At 30.9% G+C, this 19525-nt stretch overlaps 4 protein-coding genes across 6 annotated transcripts; 2 read left to right on the top strand and 2 right to left on the bottom strand.

Moving 5' to 3' along the window:
* Nucleotides 1–924: 924 nt before the first annotated feature.
* LOC115875574 (deoxynucleotidyltransferase terminal-interacting protein 1) lies at nucleotides 925–4241 on the top strand. 2 transcript variants are annotated; one of them, XM_030891081.1, is made up of 5 exons: nucleotides 925–1055; nucleotides 1221–1348; nucleotides 1406–1612; nucleotides 1675–1899; nucleotides 3095–4241. In XM_030891081.1, exons 1-5 carry the CDS (start codon nucleotides 965–967, stop codon nucleotides 3872–3874), a joined length of 1431 nt encoding a protein of 476 aa, XP_030746941.1. In that variant the 5' UTR covers nucleotides 925–964; the 3' UTR covers nucleotides 3875–4241. The 2 variants fall into 2 exon arrangements, with proteins under 2 accessions (XP_030746941.1, XP_030746943.1); XM_030891083.1 differs by having other exon boundaries at nucleotides 1017–1348.
* An 853-nt stretch (nucleotides 4242–5094) lies between these two features.
* Nucleotides 5095–10233, bottom strand: LOC115875575 (isocitrate dehydrogenase [NADP] cytoplasmic). The gene is made up of 7 exons (XM_030891084.1): nucleotides 9822–10233; nucleotides 9459–9603; nucleotides 9175–9399; nucleotides 6506–6648; nucleotides 6036–6182; nucleotides 5587–5770; nucleotides 5095–5472 (listed from the first exon to the last, which is right to left on the bottom strand). Exons 1-7 carry the CDS (start codon nucleotides 9981–9983, stop codon nucleotides 5252–5254), a joined length of 1227 nt encoding a protein of 408 aa, XP_030746944.1. The 5' UTR covers nucleotides 9984–10233; the 3' UTR covers nucleotides 5095–5251.
* A 561-nt stretch (nucleotides 10234–10794) lies between these two features.
* Nucleotides 10795–11818, bottom strand: LOC115875576 (neuferricin). Of its 2 annotated transcripts, XM_030891086.1 has the most exons (4): nucleotides 11654–11818; nucleotides 11417–11590; nucleotides 11032–11359; nucleotides 10795–10977 (listed from the first exon to the last, which is right to left on the bottom strand). In XM_030891086.1, the coding sequence occupies exons 1-4, from the start codon at nucleotides 11667–11669 to the stop codon at nucleotides 10812–10814; spliced, it is 684 nt and encodes a 227-aa protein (XP_030746946.1). In that variant the 5' UTR covers nucleotides 11670–11818; the 3' UTR covers nucleotides 10795–10811. The 2 variants fall into 2 exon arrangements, with proteins under 2 accessions (XP_030746946.1, XP_030746945.1); XM_030891085.1 differs by having other exon boundaries at nucleotides 11417–11818.
* Nucleotides 11819–11908: 90 nt separating this feature from the next.
* On the top strand, nucleotides 11909–17471 carry LOC115875573 (YEATS domain-containing protein 2-like). The gene is made up of 8 exons (XM_030891080.1): nucleotides 11909–12081; nucleotides 12176–12857; nucleotides 12916–13061; nucleotides 14440–14822; nucleotides 15198–15584; nucleotides 15642–15900; nucleotides 17038–17281; nucleotides 17333–17471. The coding sequence occupies exons 1-8, from the start codon at nucleotides 11982–11984 to the stop codon at nucleotides 17448–17450; spliced, it is 2319 nt and encodes a 772-aa protein (XP_030746940.1). The 5' UTR covers nucleotides 11909–11981; the 3' UTR covers nucleotides 17451–17471.
* Nucleotides 17472–19525: the final 2054 nt, after the last annotated feature.

Genomic DNA, 19525 nt, shown 5'->3' with positions numbered 1-19525 from the left:
TAATGCCAAATCTTGACAATATGGTGAAGGTTGAGTTTTGATCTTATTAGTTTTATAAGAATAATAATAATAATAGAAATACAAGACTAAATTAAGACTTAGTTTGTGATTTATATTAAGATCTTTCTTATAATATTTGTTATGTCTTCATCTTAATACTATATTATGCTTGGTCTGGAAAATAAATGTTAAAATATCTTAATTTTGCATATCCTATTCATCCTTCCATTAGGAAAAATATGGTTTATAAATCATATATGCTAAGAAAATCACATAAATTAGGTGTAAGAATAGAGAAATCTTAATGTAGCAGAAAAATTAATGCAATATATGTATAAGCAGAATTAAACAAGGTAACTGTTAATGTTGCTAAAGCTGATTCTACAATTTTAATTACGGAGGCTAAAAGGCCCTTTAAGGCCTCCGTAGTTTTGATGGAATGTTAAAAAAAATCTATTATGAACATGACATGGAGCTACAGCATTTAAAAATTAAAAAAAAAAGAAAAAACTTGGACACATCCCTTGTAATTTCCCGAATTTTTAATAAAGCACTTTTTAAACGTAGCATAATAAATGAATGAAAAAAAAATAGCGTCAGCAATGACTATGAAATGAAGATCGCTGTCATTTTATGAAAATGTCCTCAATCGTCATTTCCCAGCCAACTGGACGCCGTTTTTTCGATCATACGGTATATATTGACAAAAAAAACACTGAAAAGCACATATTTGTTTTCTACTGAAAATAATTCCAAAATAACTCGCAATTTGGCAACATCGAAGATGTGCGCATGCGTAGTGTCTGTGACTATATGCAACAAAAACTCGTTTCAAGGTCAGCCACCGGATCCACACCATTACCTTTAAAATAGTACAGAATTCTTATGATAGAGCGGTTTAACCAGTAATAAAAATTGTAAAGTATTTTTGGTAAATTTTTATCCAAACTCTCCACGATTTTTAATGTTTTTAATGGTTGCCTACACAATGACGGGTGACGGGTGTGTTCTGCGATCTGCAATTTTGACAGCCTTTGTCAAGAAAAGCAAGAAAAGTAAATATTTGTTATAAATTCCATAAAGATTTTACTTTATTCTGTGTGATTTTACTTAATGAATCACTAAAAACAGAAATAAAATCAGACCAAGTATAAGAAATAAACTTGAAAGTATCAAGTAACAAAAAAAGCGCTGTGTGCTCTTAATATTTTTCCTTTTAGCGCGTATTGGGTTATGTGTAAAGCTGTATCAAACAATTTTTGAGATTTTTTTGAAAAAAGACCACGACAAAATGATACCTCCGCTGGCCCCAGGCCAGGCAGAAGACAAGCAAACTATGGTTAGCTGGGTGAGAATAGATTTTACACTGTTATTATATTTTCTCTAATTTTTATACATTTTTTAGAAGAATACTTTTAATATGCGTCAAGTCACACTTCTAAACATAGCGGCCACAACGTTGGGAATGAAAAACGGTGCAAAACTCACTAATCACAATCACAGAAAACAGTACAGCGTAACTAGTACAGCAAAATCATTAGACTTGCTACGTAAAAACCTACAAGCAGCTATTAACAAAGATATAGATAACATTATAAAGAAGTACATTGATGTAATAGAAAACAACATACCAAAGAAATAACAAAATAACTCAAAATAAATAATATATTTCAGAAATTTTTTCAACCTGCTATCATCAATATTCGAAACAATTTGGGCCATGACAGTGTCAACGACAATCACATGAGAGACGTTTGCAAACAGATCCTGGAAGAAGCCAAATCAATGTATACTTTAACGGCTAAGTCAAGGGAACACCCTGTGTATGAATGTAGCCAAAGTGAAGCAGACTCTGAGAATAATTTTTCGGATTTACGATATCAAAACATTGAAAGAATGGTAAGTAAATATTCTACAGGGTGTTACAATAATGTGTTGGGCATCTGTTAACTCCTATAATGAAAAATTTAGGAATTTTGTTTAAGTGCAAACATAAAGTATGTACTAGTACTTATGTGTCTCAGGAAAATCTTTTAACTTCTAGAAAGTACCTCAAAAAAATATGAGGTCATATGAGTGGAGTGGATTGAGATGAGTTTTTTAAATGGAACATCCAGTATATATTATTACATTCTTGGCTTCCTTTCTTATCACCTTCTGCAATCCTAAGATATTATTCTGTATGATTTGATAGTTTCAGATATATATTACTAAATATAAATATAAAAAATATTTTTTCAGCCTTTCTTAGAAAAATTATTAAAAATACAGGCAATGTCCTGAAATCAAAATTATAATAAGTATTTACTATACAGCAAGTTACTTTGCTATAAATATTGTAATCTTGGATCATAAAGGGCGTTCAAAATTCTAAGCCAAACTTTAAAATAAAATATTTTTTTCATGGATTTTTTTTTAAATAGAACAACCCAAGATATACAAAATTCAAACAGCTGTCAGTTTTAAATTTAGTGCAGTTCTCATTGGTTGTTTAAGTATCGCCAGCGACAGAACGAATAGTTCTGAAAACGGTGTTTAACAAAAAAATAATATTTAGGGTGTTCCATTTAAAAAAACGACAAAAAAATATTTTAGAATGTTTGGCATGGAATTTTGAACACCCTGTATGATTTAAGACTGCGATATTTATAATAAAGTAAGTACAAACCAACTAAAGTACACACCTAGCATAGTTTTGATTTCAGGATACATCCTATGTTTTAATTTTTTTGAAAGCTGAATTTTTTTTTTTCGTTTATTTATTTATAGGTATCTCTGAAATTATAAAAACAGATTTTATAAAGGACTATGCAAAGTGATCAAGAAGGAAGCAATAAAAATACAATAATATACAGGGCAGTCCATTTAAAAAAAAATTATAGCCTCACACTGTTTTGAGCTACCCTATAGAAGTTGAAATATTTTTCCCCAATTACATCCTAGTACATACTTTAGGTTTGCACTTAAACAAAATTCCTAAAAAAATTTAGGATTTTAATTACAGGAGCTACAGATGCCCGACGCACTTTTGCAGGAGCCTGTATATTATAATCTTCTGACTTATACATTCATGTGTGTCTTAAAACTTTTTTAGAGCCCTTTGTTTCAACAGCCCACAAAAAGGAAAGAAATTGACTTAGACTTAGACAATTCAGCATTGACCGTAGCTACGAAAAGACCTAAACACAGGACACTTTCAAGTTACTACAACGACAACTTAGGATGCAAGTTCTCACTGAAACGGGACGGTCCTAAATGGAACCCGGATCGAATTAAAACAGAGACTCTATTCATAATGGGTTCCCGAGCAAACAAGGTTCTAGGTTATGGACAAACTCGAGGAAGATTATATGTACGGCATCCAAATCTGTTGCGATACTGTGGAGACCAGGAGGACAAAGAATGGCTACAATCACAAAATTTACTTCCGGCTAATGGAGGCAAGATTTACATCATGCTTCTGGAAGATATCAAGGAGCTTACAGAAAGCGACGAGTACCGGAACAACCCTAACCTACAATTACAAGAATTACATGGTTTCAGAGCTCCGGAATTTCTGGCAGCTAAAATTAAAAACTATCTGGAGTATATAAGAAGCGAAAAAAAGCTGATGGCCGTGCTGGATATCGATGATAACAGTTCGGATACTCCGCCACCGAATGTAACGATTACAAATGATACAGTGGTACTACCCAGTCCAGATTCTTTGGATAATAGCGTGGAGAATATATGGAAAACGTCGCAGTTAAGGCAGCAAATCGATTATCCGAACATGTCGTCGGATATGAGCAGTCTGTCGAGTTCTGTCATTTCGAGTATATTGTCGGGAAACTATACGGGTATGAATAGTTTTAAGAATGATACGGGGTTTTAAATTTATGGTTATTTGTTACACCTTGATTTCCTATTAATTTTATTTATTTATTTTTAAATAAGAAAAAAATCTAGTCTCGAATATGTAATAACTTTATATTTATTTATGAATACTATTCAGAAAGCTTTATATAAATTTTTAAGTCTCATTCAAGTAAATAGAATACCAGTAGGGGTGAGATTATTTCTGTTATGTATGTAGATAAATCAAAACCAAATGTAAATAAATATAAGTAAGTTCTTTCTTGACATTAGGTCTGATTGGATTTTAGAAGTAATTTATTAAAAAATATATTGTTATTCGTCAGGGATGGGTCTTTGCTGGAAATTTTCAGGATTTTTTTTACGTTAAGACAAAAATATATACACTTAAAAAAACCGTAACCTGTTTTCAATATCATTACAAATATTCTTAGGTTGTCGGAAGACGTAAAAGTTTTTACACGTAGAAAAGTATTTGTTACGCGTAAGAAATATTTTCTGCGAGAAAAAAAAGTACACATAAAAATTTTTTCGCACAAAAAAAGTTTTTTAAACAAAAGTATTTTCTACGCCTAAGATAATTGTTTTGCAAGTAAAAAATAGTTTTTTGTGTATTCATTTTTAATATTCTACACGAAAGAAAATTATGCATCGAAATTATCTTTTTGCGCGAAAAAAGTATTTTCTATTTTCTACACTTAAAAAATATTTTCTACGCCTAAAAAGTTAGTTTTTTTAGGTGTATTTTTTTACTCGCTCATCCCTGGTTCAAACCAAAGAACTATTTGAAAAACCATTGTTGTAATTCACTATACAGGGTATTCCGAAAAAGCTCCATGTATTTACTATTTTAAGATTTTCCCTTATGTTGGAATCCAATTTAAATTTTTGGCGTGATTTAACTGATGAATGAAATGCTAATGGAAAAGCCACTGAACAACTTTAAGTAAAAACATATATTTGGATCACCCTGTATACGTAGGAAACTATCTATAAATTTATTATTGAGCTATTTACTTGGTCACCCCGTGTTTCAGAGCTTTTCTCTTATAGACTGATTTTAATCATTTAATAAAATAAAATCTTGAGCATTTCTTAGCTTTACCAAAGACTACAGCTTTACTGTTTTTTTATATATAGCATTTTACTTTTCTTTGAAAAATTATTAAAATGAATCTCTCTCTCTGTACCTAACAATAACACCTCAATAACCTCTGTAGCAATAACACACACAGTAGACACATTCATAAATATACTTTTATTTTCACTTTAGAATACAAATGTAAAATACACACAGTCCAAGCTTAAAAAATACACATATAATAAAGCATAAGTATAGTAAAATAGATTTTTTTTTAAATTTCTTTCAGTGCATTTTTTTTTAAAGCTTCGAGAGTCAGCAAGACCATTTTTTCTTCAAATTATCAGCCAGTTTATCGATAAACTCGAATGTTTCCAAATAGTCAGACCGTTGCACTTTGCTCATTCCCTTAATACATATCGCCAAATCCTTAGTCATGAATCCAGACTCGATAGTCTCGATACAAACCTCTTCCAGAGTGTTGGCGAATTTTGTTAGATCCGCGTTATCGTCCAGTTTAGCTCTGTGCAAAAGCCCTTAAAAAATACCAATACCGAAATTATTTGAGAAAAAAAAACGGCATCATAGTAGCCTTTGACACGATCATCCTTTCAAGGGTTACCATGACGTCGTTTTTTATAAATAAATACCTCTGGTCCAAGCGAAAATCGAAGCGATCGGATTGGTCGAAGTCTCTTTTCCTTGCTGATACATCCTGTAATGGCGAGTGACCGTTCCATGGGCTGCTTCGGCCTCTACGGTCTTGCCGTCGGGGGAAATTAATACTGACGTCATCAGGCCCAAAGAGCCGTAACCTTGAGCAACTGAGTCGCTCTAAAAAGTTAGAAAATGAAAAAAATAAAATAAAAAATTCAAATCAAATACAAAAAAACTACAGAAAAAAATATAGAACTAAAGACGATATCAAAAAAATAAATACTAATATAAAAAACAACAAACCTGGATAAAAGTAAATAATAAAAATATATAAAAATATAAAAAAAAAATCTAAAATTGAGAAAATTTAAATGGATAAAAAATAATGAAAGATAAAAATCTATGAAAGAAAAAAAGATAAAAATAAAGATATTTTACCAACCTGTACGTCGCCATCGTAGTTCTTACATGCCCATACAAAACCTCCTTCGGATTTCATAGCATAGGCAACCATGTCATCAATCAACCTATGCTCATACCATATACCTTTGGCTTCGTACTGAGGCTTGTATTCTCTCTCATAAATATCCTATAATACAAAATAATATTTGAAAAACTGGCTATAATCAAAAAATCGATCTGTGAATGATCGAAAAAAACAGCGTGAGAGTAGCCAATGAAATGACAATCAATGATAATTTCTATCAGTCCAACAACTGTAACTCTTCCATTTACATAGTTATTAATTTTTAACCAGTTTTAATGTCATTTCTCATAAAAGAGATGGCAATACTGGCCAGAAATTAGCATCAATTGTCATTTCAAAGGCTCCTATGATACTTTTTTTCCGATTTTATGGTCTATGTTAACATATGAAAACTTGTTAAAACAATGTAACTGGTTAGTGTGTACCTGGAAAATATCCTTGAATCTTCCATCATATTTCTTCAAAATTGTATTTTTTGTGCTTAGATACAAGGGGTAGCCTCTGTCAAGGGCGTATTTGAAGGACGAATGAGCAAAAGCAATGATGGACTCATCAGTGTTGAACATTCCTTAAAAAAATGTTTTTTTCAATACCATCATACACATATTTTTTTATAATGATTTGCATAACATTACCCTGTCTTGAGAAAGCTTTAAATCTGTCGAAAATGTAGTTTTAAAAATGTAATATTTCAAACAAGTGAACTATTTACAATTTTAACATATAAATATATTTTAATTACTCTGTATACAGGGCCCGGCAATAGTGCGTCGGGCATCTGTAGCTCCTAGAATAAAAAACTTGAGAATTTTGTTTAAGTGCAAACCTAAAGTATGTACCAGGATGTATTTCAGGAAAATATTTCTATAGGGTGGCTCAAAAAAGTGTGAATGGATCTGGATGATTTTTTTTAAATGGGACACCCTGTATATTATTGCATTTTTGGCTTCTTTTCAGATCACTTTACAAAACCCTAAGATATGAATAAATATATTTCGATAGTTTCAGAGATATTAAAAAATAAATAAAAAATATATATTTTTTAGCCCTTCTTAAAAAAATTATTGAAAATACAAGAACTGTCCTGAAATCAAAACTATATTAGGTATTTACTTTAGATGGTCTGTACTTACTTTGCTATAATTATGGAAATCGTAAATCATACAAGATGTTCAAAATTCTACGCCAAACTTTCTAAAATATAAAATAACTTTTCTTCGTTTTTTTAAATGGTTGTGACAGAACACCCTGTATACTATTTTTTCAATAGATGGAGAATTAAAAAATAAACATGTTTTGTATTTAGAGTATTTCAAAATTTTTAACGGTTTCGCAGATATTCGCGGTTTTATATTTCATATGGCATTTTCCACAATAAATTTTTATCAACCCAATAATATTTCTCTCGTATTTTACCACTGAACGCGCCATATGAAATAATACGGCGTGTATCTGCAAAACTATTAAAAATTTTGAAATACTTTAAATACAAAAAATGTTCATTTTTTAACTCTCCATATAATAAAAAAATAATATACAGGGTGTTATATTTAAAAAAAAAACAAAGAAAAGATATTTTATATTTTAGAAAGTTTGGCGTAGAATTTTGAACATCCTGTATGATTTACGATTTCCATAATTATAGCAAAGTAAGTACAGATCATCTAAAGTAAATACCTAATATAGTTTTGATTTCAGGACAGTTCTTGTATTTTTAATAATTTTTTTAAGAAGGGCTGAAAAATATATATTTTTTATTTATTTTTTAATATCTCTGAAACTATCGAAATATATTTATTCATATCTTAGGGTTTTGTAAAGTGATCTGAAAGGAAGCCAAAAATGCAATAATATACAGGGTGTTCCATTTAAAAAAAATCATCCAGGTCCACTCACACTTTTTTGAGCCACCCTATAGAAGTTGAAATATTTTCCTGAAATATATCTTGGTACACACTTTAGGTTTGCACTTAAACAAAACTTCCAAATTTTTTTTTCTAGGAGCTACAGATGCCCGACGCACTATTGCCGGACCCTGTACCTGCAAAAAATATTTCTAAAATACGTAATAAAGAGAAAATATGAGTTAGGAAATAATAAGATTTTTTTTAAACTCTGAGTCACACTGTATACTATCTAAAGTAGTTCACCCTGTATAGAGCAATGAAAGTTGGAAATTTATTTAATGTTTATATGTACTTGAATCATTAGATTATTGTCTCTAACACAGTTAAAATACGTATATTTATTAAATTTTTTTATTTAAGTTCAATGAATTAAAAAATAGGGATATGTAGAGGCTGTGGTAGAGGTTAGCTGACTTATTTTTCTTCAATTATTGTTAAATGAGGAAAACTAACATAATTAATTATAAATATTGAAGTATTTCATTATAAACTATAACAAACTGTTCCAAGGTTGAAAAACAACAACATATATCGTTGTAAATTGAATAAATAATGTATTTTAAGTTCTTTAACATTAAAATCAACTGCAATCGCTGGAATCATTAATATGCGCTCAAGGTTCATGCATTCAAGTTCTTGACGGATTTAATTTACAAACAAATTTAATAAATATTTCAGCATTAAATACTACAAAATTGTCTCTTGTAAAAAAATGACTTTGAAATATATTTTAGGAACTTTATACCAAATAATACAAATATTTGTTCTTTTTTCATAAAAAAAACAGGATTAAAAATCCAAGGATACAGATTTTTCACTATATACTTCAAATCAAAATAATTATCTTATCAGATTAAAAAACTTTTAAAAATGTCTATAGTTTATTTAATAACTGCAGCAAGCAACATATTTTTTTTATTTCTTACATATTACTACTGAAGTGTTTATCTAGCCTGAAAAACGTTTTTATGTATTCATAATGTTGATATCACTTCTTTTATAACAGTATTTGTACTCTATACTGTTAGTAAATACTTAGATATCAGTTTAATGTGAACATGTAAAAGATAAGAGAAAATGCAATTAATGAAAGTATAAACTAATAAACAAGGCTTCCCAAATACTGTAGGTGTAAAATTTATATTTTATGTAGTAATTAGTAATTATTATTCAGAAAAAAAACTTACCCATTGCCACTCCAGGGCCTTTATACTGATGAACAACATGTGTGATTTTTTTACCATCGACACCTTCAAATATTAATTCTAGTTTACCAGCACCAGGTACTACAAAATCAGTGGCTTTATACTGATCGGCATGTGCATGTCTTCCGATAATAATAGGCTTCTCCCAGCCAGTAACCAAACGAGGAATATTTTTGCAAATTATTGCTTCCCTAAATACTGTACCCCCTAAAAAAATAATAAAAATATAGTTAAAGTCATATTTTATATTGAAATATTAAAGTTACCTAAAATATTCCTAATAGTTCCATTTGGTGACTTCCACATTTGCTTCAGGTTAAATTCTTCAACTCGTTTTTCATCGGGTGTAATGGTGGCACATTTAATACCTACATTATATTTTTTTACGGCTTCTGCACAATCTATAGTAACCTAAGGCAAATAATTACACAATTACTACATAAATATTGCATCACTGTTTAATTAGTAGGAAGTAGAAATAACTTAAATAGTTTAAATAAAAATGTTTAAATAAATTTCGATTCAAAATGTTATGTGTAACTTTAATTTGACTGAAAATTTTGATTTTAGAAAAACTAATTTTATCAAGATCTAGACACCTGGAATTTAAAGAATCACCATTTTCTTACCTGATCACTAGTTTTGTCCCTGTATTCTATTCCCAAGTCATAGACTTTAAGATCGATATCTAAATATGGCAAAATAAGCTTCTCCTTTATAGCATCCCATATAATACGAGTCATTTCATCTCCCAGGATGTCTACAACGGTTCCTGCCTTGACTTTACCCATTTTCTTCAGTTTGTTCTTATTAAATACGAATACAAGAAAATTTGTTACACAATTTAAAAAGTTTTACCACTTTAAACTTATACTAAACGATTATTTTTACACAAAACGGTCTCGTTGGACTATGGACTAAGAATACAATTGTGTCGGTTTGGAAAAATAAATAATGTTTTCACTTTTCACCTTCTACTTATTTAAATTATAGGATTTTTTTAGAATTTAAAGGAGGGGAGTAAAGAGAAGATAAGACTCAATCCATAGATATTTTGTTGTTGACATTTAACACGCTGGCTTAAATGTTGCCATAGTTCTCTTCTAAAATATTTTGCTGTGAAATAAATCAAAAATAAAAGAAATACGGGAATGGGTAAAAGGATTTTAAAAGCAAATTATAATGTAATAATTTCTGTAAAGTTTATTTAGTAAGATGATAAATTAAAAATTATTGTAGAGGATGATTTCTTGTGGCAACACTGTACGAGTTTTTGACCGCGATTAATTTGTTTTTAAAAACATTTTTCAAAAACTTGTGGGGATTCTGTTTTGGAAATCCGGCGATAAATATTAATTATTGATGATTAAAACGGGTAAACAATATTGATTAGACTGTTATGACCACATATAAGCATCCAGTTATTTAAAATATATAAAAATAAATTTAGGCATGTGTATTCTTATCAAAATATTTTAATTCAGAAATATAAAAACCTTATAATTAATATAAACATAATAAATTAAATATAAATAAATATCTTCTTGTTATCACTTGTAAATTTCGTGTTTAGAATGCAGCAAATATTTTTTCTACACACTCTCAATATAAATATTTTACTACAAATTAACATAACATGATTCAGAGTTTTTGTTACAATGAGGATATTCCTTAATTACACCTAGTTTTTCATTTTCTTCATTAATACAAGCACACCTGTATGTTTTAGATCCTGGTTCATAGTACTGTCTGGGTTTTCCAGTCCATGATCTTTGTATACCACCACTAAAAATATAATTAAACTATATACCCGACTATTAAGATTTACTTAATGTGTACCTTCGTGTTGTACACCATACTCTACTGCCTTTTTCTGCACTCCATTCTATATTGCAAGGAGGGAATTGAATTTTCTCAAGCTGACTATTTTTTTCAACATCTTCAGCCTCAAGAATAAGTTTTTTAATTTGTTTTGCATAAGGTGTGAGTTCACCAAGTTCATTATAATACCTTCCAACAAGCTTGCCCACTTCTTGGTAGTCTTTACTGTAAAATTTTAACCAGTTATTAAGAGACTGTAATTCTTGCAGACTTAGACCACCTACATCATCACTCGCATCGTTATCATTAAATTTTCCAGTTACAAAACTTCTTGAAGCGTCTTTTCCTAAAAATACAGCAACAATACTGTTAAAATGATTGGAATAATGCTTGCAATACTAACCAACAAAGAAATTATATTGTTTCCCAACTCCGTAATGCTTCTTTCCTTCTGTAACATTAAAGATGATTCCAAGAATTGATAAATACAGAAATGGTTGGTGAACTCCATCGTATTGAGACAGTTCTTCAGCAGTAAGTAAAACATATTTCTTTTTTTCATTTTTTCTTTGGTTAACTATTGATAAATTTATATCACTCAAATATAGCGCTAGCAACGCCCCAAAAATAGCCAATATACCTACAGATTTCCACATTTAATACTTGTTTCCACACTGTTTAAATTGGTATAATATCGATTATTTAAAATTAACAATTACTGAATTAACAAGTATTTGAATTCGTTTGAATTCTTTAAAAATGAAAAACATAATAAAATAATAAATCTGCTGTATTACTGGTTATCTAACTACCAGGACTGATTTGTTAAATCAGGGTTGTCCAGCTGTTTTAAAAGACATATCGATAAATTTAAGATATCGATATGTCGTCGCCATTCTTATCACGGCCACGACTTTTGGGTTTGGCAAAAATATTTTAGGTTAGAAATACTTGATTAGAAAAATAAAATGAATCAAAATGAAAATACACACAATAGCGTCGAAATAGATCCCGATTATGAGAGCACCAACACAGCTATTCGGAACGTAGAACTAAAGGAAGAGGAAGGTAGTGTATTTCAGACATAAAAAAATACAATTTCTTTATTTTTATTTACATTTAATGTGGAGTCAAAACAAACAACTAATCAATGTATTTTTAGATAATCAGCTAACAGTAGATAAGATTAAGAAACTGTTACAAGAAGAATTCGACCACGAATTACAAGAGCGCCAAAAACAACTAGAGGAAATTGAAGAGAAAATATTTAAAGCTAGGAAACTGTTACACGTTGTACGATACGTACTTATTTCGTCCTATTACAATAACAAAGCCTTAGAACATGAAAAGGACGGTACAGCTTCTCTGGAGTACTCTAATATTTTGTCTGGTCAAAATAGGATACATCCAGCAATTAAGAAACTGCTAGGAACAAATGTAAATAATTTCAAATTCTTAGATGGCCGTACCAAACGTAAAATACCACCGAAAAATGATCATACCATCGCCGAAGAACCTGAGGTTAAGAAAATAAAGTTAGATGTAGTTAGTGTACCTGAAAAAGTTGAAATAGCACCACCTGTTAAGGCTGAACCTTCAGTAGTAGAGTCAAAGTTACAAGAAGTAGCGACCCAGCGCATGAAAGTGCAACACAAGATTGTTATAGGAAATATTTCCTATTTTAAAAAGTCATTGGAACAGGATAATTTAACTCACAAATGGATGGTGTATGTTAAAATATTTAGAGGCACAAAACAGGGACCTGAAGTCTCTGAATCGATGATAAGTAAAGTGTTTTTTTGTTTGCATCCTTCCTATAAGCCTCATGATGTTGTAGAAGTCTGGTAAGTTAATATTTTAAACATTTATTTAAAAAAATAAAAATATTAATCTTTTTGATAGCAATCCGCCTTTCCATTTATCTCGAAGGGGTTGGGGAGAATTTCCTTTGAGGGTGAAGATATTTTTTAAATCACCACGTAATAAACCAGTTGACATAATACATAAGTTGAAATTAGACAAGACTTTTACAGAAAGGCAAACATTAGGTGTGTATAGTAACTTAAACAGAATGTCTTTTCTGTCCAGTAAAAGGATATACACATTTGTATGTTGTGAGATTTGTGATAAACCAATACTTCCTAAAGTATTGAGGCTTTTGATCTAATGTGTGACGTCATTACAGTAGTCGGTACAAATTTAGATTTTATTAACTACCTATAGATATTTTGTTTCATGTTAACTTGATGTAGGATCTATTTTTTGATAAAAGAAAATTATTTTTTGTCTGTAGTTATACCGGGTGCGTCTCAAAAGTGGCTCACCCCCTGTATCTTTTTTATTTTTTCAGATAATATAAAACAGATTTGGTATGTTAGTATATGACGTAAATTGAGATTGATTGACATATTCAACTGTTTTTGGTCACTTCCTGTTTCACCGGAAGTGACTACAACTTTTTTTTAAGCGGCACCCTCGGTATATTTCTACTCTATTCAATATAAAATGACACTCTGAATAGAATGGTATATCATATGTCAACTTTTGACATATTTCCATATGATTTATTTTAAATTGTATCATGCGGTTCATAACGACAGTTTGACTCGAAATACCAAATGTGTGGTAACAAATTATTCGTAAAAAAATGCTTTTTCCAAATATGCTAATGAGCCGATTTGGTCATCTTTTAACTGGCCAGGATAAGACACGAAAAACATTAGAACTATTACATGAAAACTATTTTTCAAGGCTCTCTGATTAAAAATTAGTGTTTTTAACCCAGCCATGGCACTCTAGATTGAAATATAAAATACGATTTGTTTTTAAACGAAAATGTCAAAAGTTGACATATGATATGTCATTCTATTCAGAGTGTCGTTTTCTATCGAATAAAGTAGAAATATACCGAGGGTGCCGTTTAAAAATCAAAAGTTGTAGTCATTTCCGGTGAAACAGGAAGTGACCAAAAACAATTGAATACGTCAGTCAATCCTAATTTACGTCATATACTAACATGCCAAATCGCGTTTTTTTATTTGAAATAATAAAAAAGTTATAGGGGGTGAGCCACTTTCGAGACGCACCCGGTATAACATGTATAGTCTGTTCAGTAAAAGAATATACTAAAGGTTAGTTTTGGTTCGAGATTCGTTTGGGTCGAGAATATAATGTCGAGATACAATGAATTTCAGTACCAATACCTCCGAAAATACTGAGGCCTTTGCTCTAACTCGTGACGTCATTACAGTAGTCAGTGCAAGCTTGAGCTTATATAGTTAATAAGCTCCAAATAATGTTCTCTTGCTGGAGAGAGTATAGTTTATATATTATAGTATATTTGTTTTTTTTTTAATTAACCTACATGGATCTATTTCTTGGTAAAAGAATAGTATTTTGTAGTAAATATGAATAAATATTTTTTAGGGAATGAAACAATTGAAACTGTATTTCTCTATGACGATCATCCTGTAAAAGAATTGAACAGTATTATTATTCTGCAAGATAATAGTGCAGAGTGTTTAAAACAGGAGGCTTCAACCAGTTCGGAACACGATTATTGTTATGAGAGTGTAAATTCTAACAAAACTGCGGAAGTTAAGCTTAATAATAATAATAATAATGTGAAGGATCATTCTTACAGCATGCCTAGTGCGAAAGACAGCCAGAAAGTTGGTGTAAAAAAGCAAAAATCCCCAATAAAACAGCCCTATAACGAACTGATTTATGGTTTGGGGCCCAATTATTTGGATCCAAATAAGTCAAAATCGAGAAGAGTTAGGTCAAAAATTAATAATTCTCCAGAAAAGGTAAGTTTAAAAAGAAATTTCATGTAGATAGGGTAATCCAAATTAAATTAATTTTGAATAAATGTATCTTCTAAGAATGCTTCTTACAGAGTGTAGAAGTTTTATTTTTATTTCGATTTTTTCCAAATAATTTCTGAACTAAGGTCGATATTTCCATAAATATTGGTGTCAGGGTGTTTTTTGACTTGAGAAATTTGATTTCAAGGTCAATATGACTACTTTTAGGGGGTACCACCTACATGTTTTTTAACTGTTTTGAAGAGTAATAACTTTTCGTCCATACCTGTATAAAATTTATTTTATAATTTATTCTATACCTGTATAAAATTTAATATTAAAATGTGTTTATTTTTACCTTTATATTTATGATTTTAGGATCCGAAAAACGTTTTTAAAGTGTTGAAAACTGTGACCGGACAATCAATCAAATTCCTACCGGAGAGTTTTAGTCAAATATTGCTCGGAAATGGCAACGTTGTATCCGTTAAATTTCTCAAACAGCAACCAGCTTCTTCGACGAATAATCGACAAATCGATGGTCAAAATATTGTACGGCACATGATCGACCAAGAAAAATACATGTTACAGATTCCCAACCTTCATTTTAAGTGCATGGGAGAAGCTTTACCTTACTTGTTTAAAAGAATACCGTTGTGGGCACAGGATGCCACAGATTCGAAGTATAAATCCGTGTATCCTTTTATGGCATGTTCGCAGAAAGAATATCAATCGTGGAACGTAGGAAAAAGATTGTCATCTGAGGTAAGTATTTTTTTATTTATTTAAAAAAAAATATATTAAATGATACATTTTTTTCAGTGGTCTAGAGCTAAAGCAATAAAAAGAATATTGTCTAGCGAAACGTATAGTAAAAATTGGTCAACAAAAGCCATTTTTATGTATGGTAGGTCGCATTTGTACACGCCAACGGTGCCAAGTTACAAACTTTTCAGAAATGAATCTCCCGAAAAACGGTTAATTTTGAACTGCTTCGAATCAGATACGCAGAATGGGTATCCCGATTTAGCGCCAGTACAAATCAAGGAAGAGAACGTTAATATTATATCACCAGAAAAAGGTATGTTGACGTTTTTTATAAGCATTATATTCATAATTGTGAACATGGGATTTATATTTTTCTTAATCCCATGTTCAAGGGTTATGAACATAGGGTTTATGGCTATTGTAAATCCTATGTTCGAAATTGTGATCATAGCCTTTATGTTAATAGGAAATTCTATGTTCAGAATTCTTTTTTACAAAATTTGCAAGTGATTTCTGTCTTTTATAATGCAGCATATTATTATAAACTCTATATTCACGATTGTAAACATAAGCTTTCTAAGCTAGAAAATTTATGTTTACAATTGAGTGTTATAAGTAAATTCTGTCATAAATTTATGAACATACAATTCATAGATTAAAAACTCGTTGTTCAACATTATGAACATAGGATTTATAACAGTTCTAAGTTCTATGTTAACAATTTTGAACGTTGAGTTCTCATCCTGTTCTCACCCTAAAATAAACCCTATGTTCACAATTATGATCACAGGATTTCTAAGTAGAATAGAATAGAACATAAATATGAACATTGAGTTTACTGCTTTTTATGAATGTGACAAGTTATGACGTATTTCATAACTTGTCAACTTTGTGAACATAGGGTTTAGAAGTTATAAATAATTGAACTTGTATCATTGATAGGGTTTATAAGAGGGTTTATAAGTTATAAACCCTATATTCAAAATTGGTGAACATAGGGTTTTTAACAATCATATATTATAACAGTTCTAAGTTCTATGTTCACAATTTTGAACGTTGAGTTCTCATCCTGTTCTCACCCTAAAATAAACCCTATGTTCACAATTATGATCACAGGATTTCTAAGTAGAATAGAATAGAACATAAATATGAACATTGAGTTTACTGCTTTTTATGAATGTGACAAGTTATGACGTATTTCATAACTTGTCAACTTTGTGAACATAGGGTTTAGAAGTTATAAATAATTGAACTTGTATCATTGATAGGGTTTATAAGAGGGTTTATAAGTTATAAACCCTATATTCAAAATTGGTGAACATAGGGTTTTTAACAATCATAAACATTGTACAACAGTTTTAAACCATATGTTCGTAATTTTAAACATCGAGTCCTCATCCTATGTTCTCTATTATAAGCCCTACGTTCACACAAACCACTCTATTTTTAGTGATACCTGAACCAAACACGGTACGAAAAAGTTATGTGGACGGTTCTAACAAATCCTTAGCACAAGAATGCGCCTACGTTAAAGAGACGGCCCTAGATGTGGGAATAATACTAAAAAGCGAAGAATTAGTTCCTGGAGTACTAACAAACGCGTCGGAAAGGGTACTTTTAGAAGCCGTAAAGTGTTTCGCCGAGAATCTCATAAGGAGATCTCAAAATTTTCTAATCTGCGATGGAGACTATAGGTAAGGTTTCACGACAGAAAAAAAACTGTCATGTAAGACTTCAATTTTTAGAGAATCCAACGCTGTTATAACGACTGACGAAGTAAGAAGAGCCTTAGATGAAAGGAAAGAATTCCAAACAATTACAAAGTTCCGAGAAAGCAAAATGACTATGGACTTTTTTTCTTAGTTTTCTCAAAAAAAAAAAAAATATATATATATATATATATATATATATATATATATATATATATATATATATATATATATATATATATATATATATATATATTTATATCAAACATATAATTCTAGAGTTTTTATCCTAACCAAAGAAAGAAGTTTCATTTTCTTGATGTTGGCACCATTTTTGAGGTTATAGTCTCTGTCAGTCGACAGAATATATTTATGAATATATGACTTTCGCTGGACAATTTAAGTTTATATTGAGAAGTTGATACTATTATTTATGAGGTTGTAAATATATTTAAAATTATCTTTTCGATGTTAAATTAATCTACTGATTTTTTATGTTATAAATTCTTTTAAGTCGCTGTGATAAAGATTCGTAGAAAAAGGTTATATATTCGGTAGGTATACGAGATTCGTCCTGTATATAATAAAATTTACTTTTTTTAAAATAAATGTTTGTATATATACAATAATTAAAAGTAACCGGAATCACCTAGGAATATTATACAATTTTTAATTATCAAATAAAGATATTTTTATAACGAGAATCCTTATTGAATTTTTTACCTTATTATACCGGCATTTTTGTCTTAATAGACTTATTATACAGGTTAACTGGACAGTTACTTATAGGGGAACAGAATGGCAACCCTTGCCTATTGAGAACGCATGCACTTATAGGGTTTTCTGCCGACTCGTCCCGTCGTCCGCCGACGAGCGGGTTGAGGTTTTATATAATATAAAATATATATTAACAACCTGTATAGAGTGTCTCAGAAAATATGTGCCATATCTCGTGGGGAGATGCCTCATGTAAAAATAAGATTTATTTTTCATATCAACATAGGTCCGATTCTGCTTCGTTTCCAAAGAGGTTAGTAACTTTTTTTTATTAATTTCTTCCAAATTCTTTCAGCTATACGAATGAAATTTTGAGGATAACAGTTACTTTAAAGGTGCGTATTCACTTGCAACAAAACATTCCGAACAAACCAAACGCGCCGCGCACTCCAAACAATCTGCAACAAAACATTTTCCGGGAGCGCTCTGAACGACCTGCAACAAAACATTTTGCGCGGAGCGTTCCGCCTGTTTGCGATGTTCGCTGCGTTCCTACCAGTAATCAGTGTGTGAATCAGTGTTAGTGTGTTTGTCGATAAGGATGCATCTGACATTACCATAGCCGCTAGGACGAAAAATGTGGGCAAGAGGGCAAGACGCCTCTTTTTGCGCCGTCAATATAATATGGCCTTACTTAGTGACCTAGATTATATGCATAAGAAGAATTTAATTAATTTAATAATTAATGATTAATTTAATAAAATAGGCCGCCTTTCAAACTCATCAATTAAGTCTAAACACTTTTCTCTGTTCCACTCCGTAGCTAGGTACAGTTTAAAAACACCCCAAACACGACGAACGTTCAAAACTGCCGTATCCACTGAACACCGGCCAACGAACAAATTCTTTTGAGCAAACCCGTTTACCGACAAGCTTCGGAAAATGTTTGGCGCGTTCGGTTCGGTTCGGTGCAACGTACTAAAGTAAACGCCACAAATGTTTGGGAGTGATTCATCGGTCGCTACCATGTGAACTAATCTGTTCAAGGTCACATAAAACTTAATTCCAGTACCGTGGTGTTTCAAGTCATATAATAATCAATATATAATCTGTTGTAATTTGTTGTTTTAGCTGTCAAAGTCTTGTCAAAACATATATTTGGTTATAAATATAAACTGGAATGCCCCATTGGTCGCACTGCAAGCACACCAATGGACTGACGCACAAAAACGAATCAATCAAAGAAACACGATATAGTACGTATCGTCTGTCATTCACGCTAACATTTTAGAATAAGTAGGAGCGCAGGTAGATGATTAGACCGGGCCTTTAAAAACCTACGTCTGCGGTAAAAATTTACGTTTTTAATGTAAAAATGATAGCGCGCGTGTCGATTCTAACTTTATCATGCGATGAATCACTCCCAAACATTCGTGGCGTTTACTATAACTACACAAACTTGTTACAGCGCGCGCGGCGCGTTTGGTTCGTTCGGAGTGTTTTGTTGCAAGT

This window comes from Sitophilus oryzae, unplaced genomic scaffold (assembly GCF_002938485.1).
Source record: "Sitophilus oryzae breed Bouriz unplaced genomic scaffold, Soryzae_2.0 scaffold_1389_pilon_pilon, whole genome shotgun sequence".
Lineage (NCBI taxonomy): Eukaryota > Metazoa > Arthropoda > Insecta > Coleoptera > Curculionidae > Sitophilus > Sitophilus oryzae.
Note: the sequence above shows the minus strand (reverse complement) of the source record. Positions and strands in the feature narration are given on the sequence as shown.

Coding starts and splice junctions, on each gene's coding strand:
- LOC115875574 (XM_030891081.1), top strand. CDS start 965: ATGTTTTTAATGGTTGCCTACACAATGACGGGTGACGGGTGTGTTCTG. Junction 1,613..1,674: donor TTATAAAGAAGTACATTGAT/GTAATAGAAAAC, acceptor AATATATTTCAG/AAATTTTTTCAACCTGCTAT. Junction 1,900..3,094: donor ATCAAAACATTGAAAGAATG/GTAAGTAAATAT, acceptor AAACTTTTTTAG/AGCCCTTTGTTTCAACAGCC.
- LOC115875575 (XM_030891084.1), bottom strand. CDS start 9,983: ATGGGTAAAGTCAAGGCAGGAACCGTTGTAGACATCCTGGGAGATGAA. Junction 6,649..9,174: donor AGGCCCTGGAGTGGCAATGG/GTAAGTTTTTTT, acceptor CATTTTTTTAAG/GAATGTTCAACACTGATGAG. Junction 6,183..6,505: donor GATTCAAGGATATTTTCCAG/GTACACACTAAC, acceptor TTTGTATTATAG/GATATTTATGAGAGAGAATA.
- LOC115875576 (XM_030891085.1), bottom strand. CDS start 11,669: ATGTGGAAATCTGTAGGTATATTGGCTATTTTTGGGGCGTTGCTAGCG. Junction 11,360..11,416: donor ACAATATAATTTCTTTGTTG/GTTAGTATTGCA, acceptor CTGTATTTTTAG/GAAAAGACGCTTCAAGAAGT. Junction 10,978..11,031: donor GTATGGTGTACAACACGAAG/GTACACATTAAG, acceptor TTATATTTTTAG/TGGTGGTATACAAAGATCAT.
- LOC115875573 (XM_030891080.1), top strand. CDS start 11,982: ATGAATCAAAATGAAAATACACACAATAGCGTCGAAATAGATCCCGAT. Junction 13,062..14,439: donor TACAGAAAGGCAAACATTAG/GTGTGTATAGTA, acceptor AATATTTTTTAG/GGAATGAAACAATTGAAACT. Junction 14,823..15,197: donor TTAATAATTCTCCAGAAAAG/GTAAGTTTAAAA, acceptor TTATGATTTTAG/GATCCGAAAAACGTTTTTAA.